The sequence below is a fragment of the Pogona vitticeps genome, chromosome 11 (genome assembly GCF_051106095.1).
Source record: "Pogona vitticeps strain Pit_001003342236 chromosome 11, PviZW2.1, whole genome shotgun sequence".
NCBI lineage: Eukaryota > Metazoa > Chordata > Lepidosauria > Squamata > Agamidae > Pogona > Pogona vitticeps.
In genome coordinates this window covers 25,316,750-25,333,908 of record NC_135793.1, presented here as the reverse complement: position 1 = coordinate 25,333,908, position 17,159 = coordinate 25,316,750, and the positions used below count along the sequence as shown (strand labels likewise).

Sequence of the window (17,159 nt, the reverse complement as noted above, 5' to 3'; positions counted from 1 at the left end):
CACCTAAGGTTTTGACATAAAAGCCCAATAGGGCCAGTCCATATGAACTGGCTCAGGCTAATGTCTGGATTTCATATTGTACACACATTTCTTTCTTTAAGCTATGCATTTCTTGCCTCTCTTGTCATGTCCCTACCACTAAGTGCAACAGCTGTAAAGAATAATATTTCCCCTCAAGGCTTCAAACCGAATAAGACTTCTTTAATCAAGTAACATGTGTGTATCTGCTCCAGTATTCTGACAAATCCAGGCACGCTGAAGCATCTGCATCAATTTTCAATTGTATTGTGGATTGATGTGTCTAAAGAAGACTCTAATGGTTTGTAAAAATAAGCCAGGGTCACGAACTATATCTTGGGGATGATTTGTTTCAGTAAGTCATAACTGATACCAGTTTGTTTGAGGTAAGCCTTAAATAATCACAGTTACTTGAAAACAGAAACAGCTGCGTCTGATTTCTGCAAGGAGAAGAAATTTACCACACCGAGAGTCACACATGTGCCAATAAACTGTGGTTTGATACATGTGGAAACACAGCCTAGGACTTGGAGTAATTCCTTCGGAGGCACAGAACTGGTGCAAAGCTAAGCTGCTGTGTAGCAAAGGGAGAACACACCCCTTGGAAAATGATAGCTTATTTTGCCTCCAGACTCTACAGACTGCTTTATTAAACAATAGCTTCAAAGATGCTCAAGACGTCTGTCAATGCACCAATCAAGGAGAACACATGAACCTCCTTTTAGCCAGCTTCTGAACCCTGCCTCAGCTGGCGTGATGCTCTTGCATGAATTTAGGCGCTGAGCCATCCCTAATAAGGCACTGGGCTACGAACACCCACAGGTTGCAGTGCTAGAGTCCGGTCCGTCCTATGTTGAGGCTGCATGAAGACTCCTCCTGGTTCTGGGGGATGGGGCCCGCTGTAGCCAGTACCAGGTGCAGGCTGCATCCAGAAAAGGCCAGTCAGAAGACGCGCAGTCCTTCCCCCAAGCTAGCACCATCCCAAAGTCACTCCGTCAACAGGCTGTGGATTTTGGTCAGGAGCACATCTGAGTCGGAACCTGGAAGGAGGAGGAGACAGATGTGAGCAAAGGAGCTTTGGGCTGGGGGCTTGCTGGACTGCATCCTCCTCCTCAGAACACCCCTTCTGCCTACAAACGGGGTCCTAAGAATGTAGCATCATTCTGAGCAGCAAACATGGAGTTGGCCTGCTTGGGGAGCAGCCCAACCAGCTCAGAGAAGCTTATGAGTCAAGACAGAGCAGGAATCATATGGACATCTGCTAACCTTGGCCAATTGCAGAGGCCTTCGGCAAGCAATGGAACGAGTGGAGACTGGAAAACTTGTCAACAAGAGAAAATGCCAACCCCCCCCCCCCTTTTAAGGTGTTAGCCTTGTTGATCTCCAGCATGTGTCTACCAAAAGTCTTCTATCCTTGCTGTGGAGGAAATGGGCCAAATATGGGTAAGAAGATAGTTTGGGACCACAGATGCTAAAAGTTACTTTTGTTGGGTGCCAGCCGGCAGTCTAGGAGCTGTCCTGGCTGAGGCATCCGGAGAGCTACAGTCCAAGGGTTGACGGCATTTCTAAGAGGAGAAGCATGTCTACAACAGCCACTGCATTCCCCAACCCCCAGTGATAGGTCTGAGAGAGGGTGCTGGGTAGTGCTTTCCGCATAAATAAGAGGACGTCTTTACTAGTGACCATTCCAGTTTTGCAAGTGTTCAGTGCATCACCGGATTACCATTTTCCTTTCAGCTGTGTGTGCCAGGGCATAAAATGCAACCAAAATAGCAAGTTATTTCCAATGCTTCCTTTACCTGCTGACTCTTTCCTTCTAGACCACCTTCTGCAAAAAGAAACAGCAGAAAGTTAGTTCCAAGATCCGATGGGCCCCGCCATCTCCTTGCTGTCCATCCTTAAGTCCTGGCACCTAGATTCTCAGGCAGGAGGCTGCCTTGGAGGTTCATGTATCTTGCTCATGTGTGTTGACAATACAGGCTCACCAAATTGTTGTTGTTATTATTATTATTTTGGATGGTAACACACAGAGTTTCCCTGCCAGTGTGGTCATGGCTGTTTTGGCTAGGAATTCTGGGAGTTTCCATCCAAAACGTCTTCTTCCAAAGGTTGCCAAAGCAAGACAAGAAAATGATCTGTATGTACTTAAAGATAACAAAGTGGCTGATGTAGTAAGGAATGTGCCAGATCATGACAAGTGTGCGCATCTGTTACATAGGAGGCTGGGGCATGCAAACTTTAAGGTAATACAAAAAATGGAAAGCTTTGCAAAGGGGCAAAAGTGAAAGCATGTAAGAATTACTTAGACTGTAATGTTTGTAAGTTGGCAAAATCCAAGATTAGTCCGATTCCTAAAGAAAGGACAACACAAACACAGAGACTGTGCCCCATAACTAATCGTGCATGTGCAGCAAAATGTTTCTGCTGCAAGGTGTTCCCAATAAGATGCTTGTTTTTTTAAGCAGAGCCATCCATAAAGCCCAGGAGCCTGAATGAAGCCTGCAGATTCAATGCTGTCACACCCATAACTGAGGTCAGATGTGGAACAAAGAACTTGGTATGCAGAAAAACCTGCTGTACATGACCATCACATGCAGCCAAGCATGATGTGCTCAGTAGTGGAGGAGATATGGCCAGGCATCTATGTGGGTGCTCCCCTCAACTCCCTTACAATGGAAATCCAGGAATAATACTTCTGCACTGCACAGGAGAGGGGTTGAGGACATCACCTTGGCCCCTGTGAACTAGCATCCTTTACGTGGGACTAAGGAATGGCAAGTTACTTTTTGGAAGTATTTTGACCCAGTTACTTGTCAATGGCATTTGAAAAAAAGTAATTTGTTGGTGTTTCTTATAATGTTCTTGTAGCATCTGATGTTGCATTGTCTTTGTTAGTTATTTTTTAAAAAGATGTGTTAGGATTAATTACAGAATCGTACGAGACTTCTTTCGCACAAAACACCTCTAAAATGACCTTGCACCTATCAATTAACATTGCATCATTTTTGCAGTCTAAATTTGTTCTGCCCTAGCAAGCAAAGGGGGTACAGATAACTATATTTGTTACCCATCTAGAAGAAACGTACAGCATGTACCTGTTACAGATTAGCTATAGACAACAGTGAATAGGTTGCCTGTAGTAGATGCTTGTTCTGAAGAGTCACTTGCAGCCCCTGCGTGGCACTATGTCTGCTTAGGTTTGACTTGAAAGAAGCCTCACTGGTGCCCCTTGTTCCAAACATGATTTGCTAGCAGCTTCTTCACCTGTTCCGTCTGCACCTTGTTCCCTACTCTTGCCTCCCTGCTGGTGGCCGGCTCAAGCCACACAGCTCCATATGCACGTGGGGCTTGTGACAGGCCTTCCTTTGGTGCACAGGAAGAGCCGTGGAGTCTTGGGGAGACACCCAGCCCACTCCTTCCTTGGGAAGGCACAGCCATCCCCAATTTTCTGGCTAGACGTTGCTTTGCCCAGTCACAAAAACGTCACATAAAGGGTACTCACTTTAGCAGCAGGAAGGCCCAGGCGATCAACAAGAAGGAGACACAGTCAGTCACAATCCATATCATTTGATAGGTGGTTCGGGGCTGGAAGAGAGGCGTTGAGATGGGAGAAATGGTAAACTGGCGACTCTCGGCTCTCCCAGGGCAGAGGAAGGCACAGTGGGCGCAGGAACACCCTTCCCTGAAACTATCTTACCAACAGCCAGAGGGGGCGCTCCATTCCCTGCAGCACCTGGCAAGCGTTGGTGGTGACCGAAGTGACCCCTGCACACCACAGGATGGAGAAGAGCCACGGGGCGTTCACCACATACAGGTTGACCGAGATGTTGTCACGGCGATACTCCCTAGAAGACAGAAAGAAGCACACCGGGCAGGAGAGGGGGCTGCGTCAGCACGGACTCAGAATAGGGGCTGCTTGCTCGGGAGCCATGCAAGCTGAGGAACCCTCATGTTGTGAAATGCACAGCTCCGAGAAGCTAGTCGCAGGCGTTGGAAGGGTTCATGGGAAAGCTCATAACGTTTGCATTGATTTCTAAGAAGTGGACGTTAACGGTCCTCTTCATTGTATTAGCGGATATGATAAAACTTGTTGCACCGATCATTAACGTAACACGGTGCTAACGTTGCTGCATTTTTTTCAAGTTAAATAATAACAATGAAAATGACCAAAATAAATAAATAAATAAATAAAAATAAGCAGCCCTCCCAAATGTCACCCTCAAAATTATCAGGCAATACATAGATTGATACCTAGTCTCACCATTAATACTGTTGATATTACAATGATTAAAATCTCACTCTCACATTTTCAGATTCTCAGATTTTAGCTTAGCTTGGCAGCTGAATGCTGAAGGCAGGCGGTCTCTCTCTCACACACATACAAACACACATACCTCTGTACCTACAAGATAGGCACTGGCCTGTTCCCCACCCCATCCCTCACCGGATTTCTGTGCTGCTCAGGTTCTGGTAGGGCAGGTTGACCCGCAACTCTTCCCCCGTCTCGTTGCTCAGCCTCTTCCGGCCGTAGATTTGCCGGAACCCGGGCGCCTGCTGCTTCACCTGTTCCCGAAACTCATCCGGCAGCCACAGGACCTGGGAGGTGGAAGAAATTAAGTGGAACGCTGCCCTCCGTTCCTCATCACAGGAGAAACAAGAAATCCCTGGCGGCCACATTCGGGTTTGAAGGAGACTGCCATCTCTGTGGCAACAGAGACCAGCCTATTTTAGACAAACCCCTGACAGATGTCCTTTGATTTGTATTCCTGCCTCAAACGGGTTTGGATTCAATGGCCTTACAGGCCCCTTCTAACTTCACTATTCTAGGATTTTAGCTTTTAGTGCCACCAACCATGTGTTGCAAGGGGCACTTTCCCGTCTTAGAATGTTGTGTATGTGTGTGGATCCATACAAAGTTTAGGAAACCATCCAAATGATGGCATCATCATGGAGGAAAGGGACATGGTTCGGGGGGGAAACTAAAAGTTGGTGGCAGGTTGCTTTAATATAAGTCAGCAAATGCTGAAATTGGGGGAACACAGCAAAGCCAAGTGTATTATGGGCTATATAGGAGAGGGAGGGAAGAAAACAACAGTAGTTCTCAAATCTTTTAGATCTGAAAAAGCTCATCAAGACAACCATGACGGAAACAAAAAGCGTACATTTTCTACAAAGAGCGGTCTGTGATTTATCATTTATGTTAAGTTTTAAAGACTTTACGAACTGGAGCAGTTTTTCAGGGAACATGCAACAAACTGCTCAGATGAAAACACAGTCATTCCATGGTGAAAACCTCATGTCTCACCAGTTATATCTATCACTAACTGACAGCTGCTAAGAAAGGGGAGTGTGGGAATAGGCTGAGTTTAGAATACCCATCACTTCAAAATGCAAACACCCATCTCAAGCCCAGCTTCTCTCCATTTCAGCCTTTTCGCAGACCCAGGGAGAAAAGACGGGTTGACTTGGATGGAGTTTATCCAGGCAAACCTGTCTTCTCCCGTTCCATCCCACAGATGTCAAGGTGGTGGTTCAGCAGCCCAGTGTGTCCTGGCCAGTAAAAAGCTGGACTTCCAGTTTGATTCTCAACATCCCCACCCAGAGCCCGTCATGAGTCCTGATTGAAACTCCAAGGAGTTGCTACCAGCCTGGACTGAAAATAAGGGGCTAAATGGACCGAGGGAGTTTTTCAGCAGAAGGCAGCTGACTCACCAGCTCTGGAGCGATATCCGACTGGAGGATGGTCTCCACAGTGACGTTGACGAGGTGCTCGTATTCGGGATCCTTCTCTGGACGCAGGTCAAACATGATGGAGACGTTGTGCTTCTTGGTTTCCTCCAGCAGCTGCTTTAGGGACAGGATACGCTGGGCACGTACCAGAGCCCGATCTTCACTTGAAATACGGTTAGCTGTGGGGAAGGGGCGTTTCTGGTAGAGTGGAGGGAGCCAGTGAGAGCTGTGCCCCAGAGCCCGGCTGCTCTACACCTCTCCAGCCCAGACTTTGCCCCATAGGGGAGTTGGCTAGTTAGAGATACTTGTGGGTTTTGATGCCTCCCGCAGGAAACCTGGTTACACACTCACTCTTATGTAGAGTGTTTTTCCAGTGTTTTGTTTCCAAACTGGAATCCCCTCTTCATCTTTCCCAGACCCTCTTTATAGTTGCCTCTTGAAAGACAGGGAGTTAAATGATCTTTGTTGAAAGAATTCCAGAATACTGGGGCCACCACAGACAAGACCCTTCCAGTATACCTTCCAAATACGATATAATTTGGGGCTAGACCACATCAGAATATCATAAATGTTGGGAGGGTGGTACACAGCTCATATGACTGCCCACCACTACGATTTTTGTTGCCCCATCCCAGTTATGTCACATGGAGTTCTACTATTCAGGCAACCAACAGTATCTCCTGCTAGAGCCAGCTTGAATATTAAGGGCAGTACGCAGGGGAGAAAGATATCACAATTGTCTCTATTTTCTTCCCCTGTTCAGAATCAGAATACTTTTCTTGTAAAAAAAATCAGAGTTTGGAAACTTTTTTTGTGGGGAAGACTACAGCCCCCAGAAGCCCCCTGCCCAGCAATGATTCTTCCTACCTCTGGTTAGAATAGTCCCCAATAATGGAATTTTCTATATCCTGTGAACAGAGGAGCCCCTGGCAGAAAAAGCACTCAAGGGCATCTAGACAGCTTGAGCAAATCGGCCAAGCTCCACCTCCAGCCAAATGGAGGTGCTCCCCATCTTTCTCACCTTATTTCTCACCAACCACTCTGTCAAAAACAAACAAACAAAAAATCCTGAGTCCTTAAGCTGAAAAGCCTAGTTTTTCCAAGTAGGACATTTAAAGGTCTATAGGTATTCCTCATTTACATGTTCAGTGAGGGCACAAGGCAGGATGATTCCTCACAGGAAGCGGGCAGAGGGAACGGGGGATGAGGAACAACGGCAAACGTTCATGTTCTTCCCCAGGTGCCAAAAGGTCACTGAGCCTCGCGCCTCTTGGTTTGAGCGCGACGGGTCTAACCAGTTGCAGCACAGCGCCCGCCCTGGCGTCCAGCGCCTGGCTCTCACCTGCAGGAACCAGGTCCCGGCGTCCAGCTGCTGCAGCTGTGTCCAGTTGAAGGAGGTGGCGTTGGCTTGGGCCAAAGCGGGAAAGACTTTCTGCACATCCGTGGTCCGGATCAGCTTCTCGTCATGCATGAGGAAAGGAACCCCGTCGGCACTGGGAACAAGAAAGAGGAGGCGGGCTTGGAATCCTCGGGGGGGGGGGAGAATCCGACCTTCATGCTGAAAGGAGGAGGTGGGCCCGGAAGGCTAGGAAATCTCCTTGGTGGGCCGTCTGCGGTTGTGGCCGTTCTGCCTCTTACCTCACCAGGACGTCTGTCTCCCAGACACTCACGCCACAATTGGCTGCCTTCTGGAAGGACATCAGAGTGTTCTCAGGTGCCAGCTGGAGGGAAAGCAACACGTGAAAGGCAAGCTGCGGTTTGGGAATGCTTGACCTCTCTAGTTTCCAGATCACTGTTTGCAAAGGGCCAGCCCCCAGAGGCCCTGACAGGCCTTGGTCCCCTCGGCTGAGGCTTTTGGGCATGGATGTCTGTCTAGGGAATGACTACATTTAGGAGCCCCTGTTCTACAGACCAGCCGTCTCTGCTGCCATCTCTCTGCAGGGCGGTGTCCCTGCTAGTGGGAAGGTGCTCAGGTTGGTCTGGAGCTGGAAGACTGTGTAGCATTTGTCATGTATTGTCCCAAGAGTCCAACGTGATGCACATGGTCTCTTGCTAACTGTGTTACCTTCACCATAACAACCCTGTCAGGTAGGCCATGCAGAGAAAGAGAGCGAAAGAAAGGCAGTCAAGGTCACTTAGTGAGATTTATGGAACCGCTTGTCTCCCCTGCATGCACTTGACTCGATCTGATTTGGGAGGCTCAACAGGGCCGGTCCTAAGAAGGTGGCCCAGTGGGGTCTGCCACAGATCTCCAGGTGGGACCAGGTAAGAGGGCTACTCAAAACCCCGGGGAGCCGTTGGCTGCCAGTCAGGGCGGACCCAGCATCTGACTTTGGCGCACGGTGGCCCCCAGTGTTCCTGAAGAGCTGGCTCGGGGTTACTCACCATGGGCGCTCCCCGGTGCCCGAACAGAGCTGGCTTGATGGGCAGCTGGCTGTGTGCCAGGAGGCAGGGGGAGTCAATGCCCAGGGGGGCCAGATACAAAGCAAGGACTGCGCCCAGGTAGAAGACCAGGAGGAGGAACCTGAGGGCTGTGGAGAGAGGGAAGCCAAAGGTGCATGAGGAGCCTGTGGCAGGCACTGAGACGGAAGGGAGGGGAGGGACATTTGGGCCTGCAGCCTCCGCCTTGCAAATGTCTTCTATGTAGAAGGACAACAACCATCTTGCAAACGGCTTGCCCGGGGAATGGATCATTTTAGGCCTCTCCCTTCCACCGGATCTTTTTCCAAGGCAGAACTGAATAGCCCAATAGCCCTGCCTAGTGCCCACCTGCCGCTTTGACTGACTGCCCTCTGGATCCGAGAACCCCTAGAGCCCCCTGAACACACCAGTGAACGTTTAAAGTCTAGGAGTGGGAATGAATGCCTTTATGGTAACAAAGGGAGCCCACACGACTTCCTCGATGCCACGGCTCGGAGACCCCTGGTGAGGAGCGCTGGCTTCCCCGGTTACCTGCGTAGGACGAACGGTAGAAGCAGTCAGCCACTGGCCAGGCGAGCAGAGTCATGCCCACGACAGCTCCAATGTGCAGGAAAGGGCCCATCGCCTGGAGGGAAAGAAACAAGAGTCAGCCGCTGGTGCAGACTTCCCAAGGGAGTGCTCCCAGGCCCTGCAGGGAGGAGAGGAACAGATTGGGACCGGGGGTGGGGGGTGGGGGCGCCGAGAGGGATGCTTTTACATGATCGAAGAGTTATTGAGAAGCAGCACTGCAACCCACAATTGAGAGTTACGCTTTCTTCAAGGTGGAACAACTGCTGGAATGGCTGCACAGTCTGACACCCGGCTTGGGCTAATGGCTGTTGCACAAATACACACCTAGGAGTCCAGGAAGGTGCTTGCTGCTAAGCCAGACCCTTGCTCCATCTGGACCTGGACAGCCCACTTGCTTGGCAGCCATGTGTGCTCATTGGGGCTTCAGGCAAGATTCTTCCCTCGTTCAACCTGGAGATGCTCTTGCCCTGAGGGCGTGTGGCCTTTCCCTTTCTGGGTTATCACTTGTTACCAAGAGTCTCTATCCCAAGCAGCTCAGAACCCTGCTATGCCCTCTCAGGCAGCATCCGGCTCTGGCCGAGCACCTTCTCAGCCTGGCTGACTCAAAAGGAAGCCAACAGGATTCTCCTGAGAGGACCCAAAAGGGCTGAGTAAGGGAAAGAAAGGGTTGCAACTGATCAGGGAAGGTCTGGTGACTCTGCTGTTACCTGGGTTGTGACTTTGCCCTGAAGTTTAGTCTGACCATTGAAGGAGCTATCCGAGGTGCTGAATCTGTTTTGAAGACAAGGTTCGGCACTTTGGATTGTTCCTGTAAAGTTTGGACTAAAACTCGAGCAATTGTGTCGCCTCTGCAATACGGGTGTCGCCAGCCTCCGTTTCCAGGATGATGATAACAAACTGCTTCCAAATTTTGGTCTGGAGTCCCCCCACCCACCCAACGGATATGCAGGGCATTGATGCTGATTGGTTTCAATGGGCTGATTTCATAGAATCCTACAGGGCTTCTCGGCAATCAAGTCTGAAGCACCACCCCAAGGGCAACTGAAAGGGACAAGGCTCTTGATCCCCCTGTTCTCCAGGTTTGCATGCCAGCTGTCGGCTCTTACCTGCAGGGAAATCCGGGCGCTTTCCCACTGCTCTGCCCACTGGATTTCCAGGCCCACAAAAGCAGCTGCAACGACCAAGACTGTCAGAATCAACAGGCCCTGGAAGAAAGGAGGGCGAGCTTCAAGGGTATGGGGCAGGCAATTGTGTTCTAGCTGGCTTAAGACATTCCTTTTGATGGGGTGACCACACACATCCATCAGCCTCGCCCCAACTCAGCACTGTCCTAAATACTGGGAGTACAACTCCTGGCCAGATCCTGCTAGCCTTGCAATCCAGCATATCTGGAGAGAACCAGGTTGGCACAGTCAAGGTCCTTCAGCAAGGACTCTACCCCTCCGGTGCTCCATACACATTTCTAGCCTGCCGGTCCTAAATAAATTCCTCTTTTGAAGTTGTTCTCTGGCAACTAAGTGGGACTTTTAAAGCAAAGCTTGGCTGCAGTTTGTGAGCCGTCAAAAGTTAAGATTCTTTAAATCGAGTCTGAGCGACTTTGAAGAGTCCAGTGGGTGTGGAATGGGGGAGGGGAAGGACCACATCCAGTTTCTGGAATTCTGTTTCTAATGTTGTGGTGGGGAGTAAAAGAATTTGCCTGCCATGCTTCCTATTCTGTAGCTAAACTGGCACGACCAGAGGTTTCCAGGAGTGTCTTGGCGGGTTGCATTAGGATTGTGGACTACACACCACACACCCACACTTTAAATACTCTAGGATGTCTCCCCCTTGGGGAATCAGGGCGGGAAGATGGTATCTTTCTGTGTCTGGAATGTAAATGCCATCGGTTGGGAGAGAGTGGCACACCCAAACATCTCCCAGCCAAGAGGAGGCAGTGCGAGTCTGGGTGTGGGAAGAGAAGGGGAGCCCTTGCTTCAAACCGAGACAGACAGAAAGGGCGGGGAGGCGAGCTGAAATCTGAAAGCACCCTGGAGCAGGGCCGACCTCCCTCCGAAGGCTGAAGTGGACTGGCGCACCTTTCAATTAGGGAGAGCATGTCAGCTGCACACCTCCGTCTATGCTCTGTGTGCATATTTCTGAATTAACCCAAGATTATAACGCTTCTTCAGTTTCCACGGATCTTTTCACCCAAGGTGGTGTCTTTGTTGTTGTTGTAATGAGTCACAGGAGGAACATAGGAAGGGGTGGAGCGGAAGGAGCTCTGTTTTTGTGTGCAGGATCAGGCCTTCCGGGAAGGAAATCTGCAGGGGGATAAACTGGGAGGGAGCTCCGGGCAAGCTTACCTTGTGTACCCAGTGAAGCTTTAATGGCTGGTGGCAAAGCTGTAGGCAGACTGCCAGCACCTAGGATGGAAAGAGGAAAAAGAAGCTCAGAGACAGAAGCACACACCCGCAGAAGTATCCTTCTGGCTTTTGTGATGTGCACTCCATATGCTTTTAGATCTACTCTTGATCATCTTAAGGGGAAGGAAAGGAACTCTTTTAAAATAGCTTTAAAAACACTTCAAAAGTTGTGTTTTTTTTAGGGGGAGGATATTTTCTTATATGGATTTAACTTTGGCTTCCTGCAAGGTGCTGCTGGCACAATCATTTTTGTGAAATTGCTGGTGTCATGTTAAAATCCTGCTGTCTCCCCTCAAAGAATGACCATTCCCAGCATCTAAATTATTTTTAATTATAGCACAGAGATTAGGACCTTCCCATATTATTGGATAAAAAAAAAATCCAAAAGGTAGTCATGATTCATTAGTAAAAACAAAACCCACAGCCAGGCAGGGTATCTCGATTAGGACCAAGCTAAAGACACAGAAATGTGTGAGCTCTCAGCTTCCTAGACTCTTAACTCAGGCAAGGGGGAGCAAAAACAGTTATAGGATGGGTTGAGGAACAACAATATTAAACGAAAGAAAAGACTTCTTGTTCCAGCCATGGGGTTTGTAACTTAATTCAATCTCAGGATAAGACTGGTAAGAATGAAAAAAGAAAAATAAGATTGAGGCCCATAGGAATAAAACAAAATCCAGTGGTGAACAATATCCGAATTATGTATCAGCAACAAAAACAAGCTTTTGCATTCTTCTTTCAGCTGAATGGTTATAAAAAATGGGAAGGGGGAAATGGTATATAGCAAAAAATAATAATAATAAAAAAATAAAAAAACTTCACAAGGTTTCAGGCTACACCAGTCCCTGCGCACTAAAAATCAAAAGCCATGGTCGTTCTCCATTTCTGAAGGGAGTCCCCTCAAGTAGCTGAGGGTGCAGATCTTCCTTAGCCAATGAGAGATCCAACCCACGTCTTAAGGGGGGTCCACGACTCTGACTCTGACCCTAACCCTAAATCACTGAATTCTAGCGTGGTCAGGAAGGGAGTCATGGAAGAAGAGGTGGAGTGACAGGGCATACCAAAAGGAGAGAGGAGTAAGTGACCAGAGTCGCTGTTCCAGACAGCATCACCACCGACCAGTCAAGCCACCATTCTGTCTTGTGGAAAATGAATCTGTCGGACATGAAAAAAGACACGTTGGGAAAGGTTCTGCCCCAGGGGAGCAAAAGGGGGGGAGGGGCTCATGGGGGCCAAAGAGCCGGTGGTGGTGGCGGTGGTGGTTTCTACTCACTCGTTGAGGTTGTGGAAATCGTTGAGGGTGACGAGGGCAACGTAGAGCCAGGCCAGGGTAAAAAGGCACACGCAGAAGAGGAAAAAGAACCAGACGCAGTCACACTGCCAAGGCGAGAAAGGGTTTTAAAAAAAAATATGACAGTGCAATGAATCCACACCATAGTAAGTAGCTATTGCACTTCATCAGATAACAGCGCGCACATGCATGCATGCACACACACACACACACACATTCTCTTTCTCTCTTCCTCTCTTTCTCTGGCTGCCTGCCCCTCTAAGGATTGCAGCCAGAGGCAGAGCGGGGAAGTGTCCTGAGCAGGCGCTGGAGGTTGTGTGACCGCAGGAGAGGGACTCTTCGGGACAGTCATGATTGGTTTTGTGCTGCCGTTTGGGCCCTCTGGTTCAAAAAGGTTTGCCATCACTGATCTATGGTAACCTCTACCTATCAGCTCCACTGGCTGGCAATGCCAAGGTCATGCTAATCATCCCTCTGGGGGCAGCCCGAGCCAAGATCATCCCTCTCCACATGTCACTATAACCCAGAAAAGCTGAGCTGTCACAGCCGCACTGCTTACTCCCCAAGATGCCAGGAAGGGATGATTTTCCCGCACGGGCTCCCCCTCCCCCTCCGCTGCCCACTCACCTTGCTGGTGGCCAGACCCTTTTTGCTGCAGCTCCAACGGCAACTGTACAGGCAGAGCAGGCAGGTGGCACACATGTTGCAACAGCCCCCGTTCTTCGCCATGGCGTGGCAGGTGGGGGAGGCGCCAGGCCCTGCGAGGGGGGAAAAGTAAATCCAAAGTGCATTGGCACAGGGTGGCAGAAAAACACAGAAATTTATGGGGAGGGGGCAAGGGAGGGGCGAGGGAGGCCCTGTGGAGGTGCAGGAGGAGGAAACAAGCCACAGAGGCCTGAAGGGGTCCCAGCTTCTCCCAGAGTTTGGAAAAGTTCTTTTTTTAAGACAGTACCAAAAGTGGTACAAGCAACCTTCTTTTTGGGTTCTAGCGCAAAGTGGCTTTTCTGAGTTCGGCTCCCCCTCCAGTACCGATCTCTTTGCACCCACTGCAGAAGCAAGGTCAGACACCACTTTTTTTTCCCGGGGAGGGGGAGGGATGGGGGGGGTTTTCAGAAAGATTCTAAGCTCTCCACTGTCATTGCCTGGCACAGATTTGCTGGAGGATTCCCAGAAGAGGCTAATCTCGCCCAGGCGTTGGGCCAATGGAAACCCTCTGCCAGGGGAGCTCAACCAGCCCGGCCAGTCCCACCCTGCCTGCCCCACCCCAAAAGAGCAAGCTGAAGCAGGCCCACGGTGCACACAAAGGGCTCCGTTACGGCCCTTAAGAGCATGCCTCCTCCAGAGAGAGAAAGGGAGCGAGAAGGAGACAGACAAAGGCCTGAACGTGAAAATCCCCAGGCACAACCATCCCTTCTAGTTTTGCGGGGATTTCTCTCAGAAAGCACCCTTTGGACACAACAGCCCACTTTTGTTGGGACTTGACGTATTCCTTGCACTTCTGTGGTGCAAAAGAAGAAGCTTCTTCCGGTGCTGTGTGCCCCTCCTCAAGGAAATGCTCCAGGAACTTATCCTGTATGTGGCACACCGTTCTATAGAAGAGGATGGTGGAACCAATGAGAAAGCGATGGGTTGTCTGTTCGTGGAAGACTTTTGAGCAGAGAAACAGCCTGAGGGCTCTGATGAGCTGCTGGATAGCTCAATGGTTTAGATTGGTTGGCAGTTTGATTCCCCCCACTGGGCCTCCTGGATAGAGGCTGGTCTGGATGATCCCTGGGGTCCCTCCTGGCTCAGCTGTTCGAAGATTATTATTATCATGAGACCAGGAACTCACTCCCAGCACCAGCCTCGGTTCACTTAGAAGCCAAATTCCCCATTGAAGCTGCACCAGAAGGTCACACAGTCCTCCCTGGTTAAACCCCACCCAGAGTTTGGCAAAGTAGTTGCAAGGCGTAGTTCAATGACAAACAAAAATCCAGGATGGCAAACCTTCAGCCCAGCCATCTTTCCTTTCCACTGCCTCCCATCTGCTTTCTTTGTACGCTGTATTTTTTTTTTTTTTTGCACATCTCTCCAGCCAAAACCGTGTCCCCTTTTCCTATGAAAAGCTCCATGCAGAGGGAGGGTGTTCTCAGCACCATCCATAGCAAGAACAGCAACTCATAGGTTTAAAGTCGAGGGCCCCTGTACCTAAAGGGCCTGTCAGTGGCCCAACCTGTCCAAGAGACCCTTTGGCCTCAAAGGGCAGAGCCGCTTCTCCTCCGCCTGCCTACCCCCCCCCCCCCGGCCCACGGGGTGGGGGGTGCCCGCCATGGCTGGGAGAGGCTGAGACCCGCCAGCCCTCCAGAGGCGCCCAGGCCTGAGAAAGGGGTTGCTGTGGTTACCACGGAGGCTCCAAGGCTAGGCGCAAAAGGGAGTGATGTCGGAGGGAGAAGAGGGGGCCATTGGGCTCCAGGGTCACTTTCTCAGCCTCGTGTAGGGGAGGGAAGCCAGCCTGGCACCGCAAGGCCCCGGAAAAAAACCTGCTGGGCACCGGTTCTGCCCATCTGCAACAGGCAAAGCTGGCTCCAGATTTTGCGGGGAGAGGGGTGGGCGCGCGGGTGGGCGCGCGCGGGCAGAAGTGCGAGGGAGAATCCGAGCAGAACTCGCACATGGGCCTTTTGTGGACTACAACACCCAGGAGCCCCGCCCTTCCCGCTGCCCGCCCGCCGGCCGAGCCCCCGCAACGGGGTTTCGTGGCCCGCCAGTTTTCCGAAGTGAACTCGGAGTGAAAAGTTGCGCAACGGCCACGGCCTTCCCCCCGTTGCGCAAAAACTTTTCCCACGTGAAAAGCGACCTGATGGGGAGAAGAAGAAGGGAGTGGGGGGGGGGAGGTCGAGGGAGGGGCGGAGGGCACCCCCCGCCACTGAGATCGCCGCCTGGTTCCCCCTGGGTTAAAAACCAGCCCGGTCTCCGGCACAAAGCGCGCTTCGGGAAATGCCCTTCCTTCCCAGGGCTGGTTCGGGACACCGACTTCTTTAGGAAAACCCATTTCCGGGCGGGGGTGTCAACTTCTATAAAACTTTTAATTTGTTTTTAAAGTTTGATTTTTGGGGGAGGGACGACTTCAGCAGCCGATCGCCGCCCCGTTGCCATGGAAACTAGCGACCGAAACCCTCCATCGCCCTCCCGCTTTCAGCCTGGGGTCTCAGCAGCGTCCGCCCCCGGGGGGGTCCGACCCCCCTGCCCGCCCAGCCACCCTCCAAAACCTAGATCCAACGCACTTCCCGGGTGGGCTGAGGGGAGCGGGAAGACCCCACCCGCCGTCTCACATTCCCAGGGAAGCGCTTTCCTCTTCGGAACCGCCCTCTCCGCCTTCGTCCCGGCGCTTCTCCGAACCACTCACCTTGACCAAGGCCCTAGTCCTCTTGGAGGCCAGGCGGGAAAGGAGGGAGGGGAGAGAAGGGGGTCGGTGGGCGGGCAGGTAGGTAGTCCGCCCTTTTCCTCCTCCTCCTCCTCCTCCTCCTCCTCCTTCGGGGGCAGCCCGAGCGAACCCTCGCCTGCTTTCTGTTCCCACGCTCTCTCTGCTTCCCTCTTCCTGCTGCTGCTCCTTGGCTTTCGGGCGCGCTCCTCCTCCTCCTCCTCCTCCTCCTCCTTACCTGCGCGCTGCGCGATCCGATCCCCTGGTCCGCGAGCCGCCGCCTCCTCCGGGCAGGGCCAGGCAGGCCCGGGGAGGGACGGAGGAGAGGAGAGAGGGGGCCCGGGGCGTGCGGGGTTCCTTCCCAGGACTCTGCCCGTCTGCGGGGGCTCCTTAGGGGAGAGGGAGGGGGGCCAGGAGGAGGAGCAGCCCGGGCGAGCACTTTGCAGGCAGCCCACGCTCCGAGGGGCTCCGGCCGGGAGACAAAGGGGAGGCTGGCCGCCTGGACCCGAGGCGGAGGCGGAGGAGGGGGGCGCGCGTTCCTTTCCTTTCCTCTTTTCTTTTCGGCCAGCGCAGCAAGCCCGGGAAGGCGAACCCCCTCGCCTCCCACGTGCAGCCCTTGGCGGAGGCCTCCCACGAATACCGGCCCCTCCCTCCCTCTCCCAACCTTCCTCTCTCCCCCCCCCCCCGCCTCGTCCAGGTGAGCCGCGCCTCCCCGTCCCACGGCCCGCTTGGCTTTGGGAATCCTGGAGGCCCGCAAGGTCGGCTGGCCTCGTCTCGGGGAGCTTGGGAAGAGCCCCGCGGTTTCGCCGGCCGTTTCCGAGGCTCTCCAGCGCCCGGCCGGCGGGGTTAGGGATCCGCGCATCTTTTCCTCCTCCTTCACCATCCCTTTTTTTCCTTGCGCGCTACGCCTTTTTGATTCCAAGCGGGAAGGCAGGGAAGGGCCGGGCCCTGTGTAAGTCTGTCCAGGAGCCATTGGGGCTTAAGACCAGAGCCTACAAAGGTTATGCCTCCCAGTACCCCTGTACAGCCTGCCAATCCCAGTATGGCCGGCGGTACTGGCTGGGGAATGGTGCCAGTCATCATGCCAACGCTACGTTTTTCAACAATATGTTTTTATCTCACTTCAGATTAAGATGCTGTGCACAAGCAAAGCGATTTAAGAAAACCCTCACATTGCCTCTAGGTGACACCTTAGCATCAAGAACAGGGAAGAGAGAGAGAGAGAGAGAGAGAGAGATAGGACACGCACACCCCCCTTTTCCTTGGCTTTCGAAGGTTGCCAGTGGCTGATCCAGCTTCTGCTCTTTACCAGACGAAGGCAGCAAGTCTC

The 17,159-nt window shown here is 51.8% G+C and overlaps 1 protein-coding gene across 4 annotated transcripts; it reads right to left on the bottom strand.

Annotated features, from left to right (window-relative positions):
- Positions 1-648: 648 nt before the first annotated feature.
- GDPD2 (glycerophosphodiester phosphodiesterase domain containing 2) lies at positions 649-16,472 on the bottom strand. 4 transcript variants are annotated; one of them, XM_072981232.2, is made up of 16 exons: positions 15,741-16,472; positions 13,060-13,190; positions 12,415-12,518; positions 12,203-12,296; positions 11,082-11,141; positions 9,846-9,944; positions 8,701-8,794; positions 8,134-8,279; positions 7,387-7,469; positions 7,091-7,241; positions 5,731-5,946; positions 4,463-4,614; positions 3,716-3,863; positions 3,521-3,603; positions 1,818-1,846; positions 649-1,058 (listed from the first exon to the last, which is right to left on the bottom strand). In XM_072981232.2, exons 2-16 carry the CDS (start codon positions 13,159-13,161, stop codon positions 1,006-1,008), a joined length of 1,614 nt encoding a protein of 537 aa, XP_072837333.2. In that variant the 5' UTR covers positions 13,162-13,190; positions 15,741-16,472; the 3' UTR covers positions 649-1,005. The 4 variants fall into 4 exon arrangements, with proteins under 4 accessions (XP_072837333.2, XP_020651505.3, XP_072837334.2 ...); XM_020795846.3 differs by having other exon boundaries at positions 15,815-16,472; XM_072981233.2 differs by lacking the exon at positions 15,741-16,472 and adding an exon at positions 15,693-15,711.
- Positions 16,473-17,159: the final 687 nt, after the last annotated feature.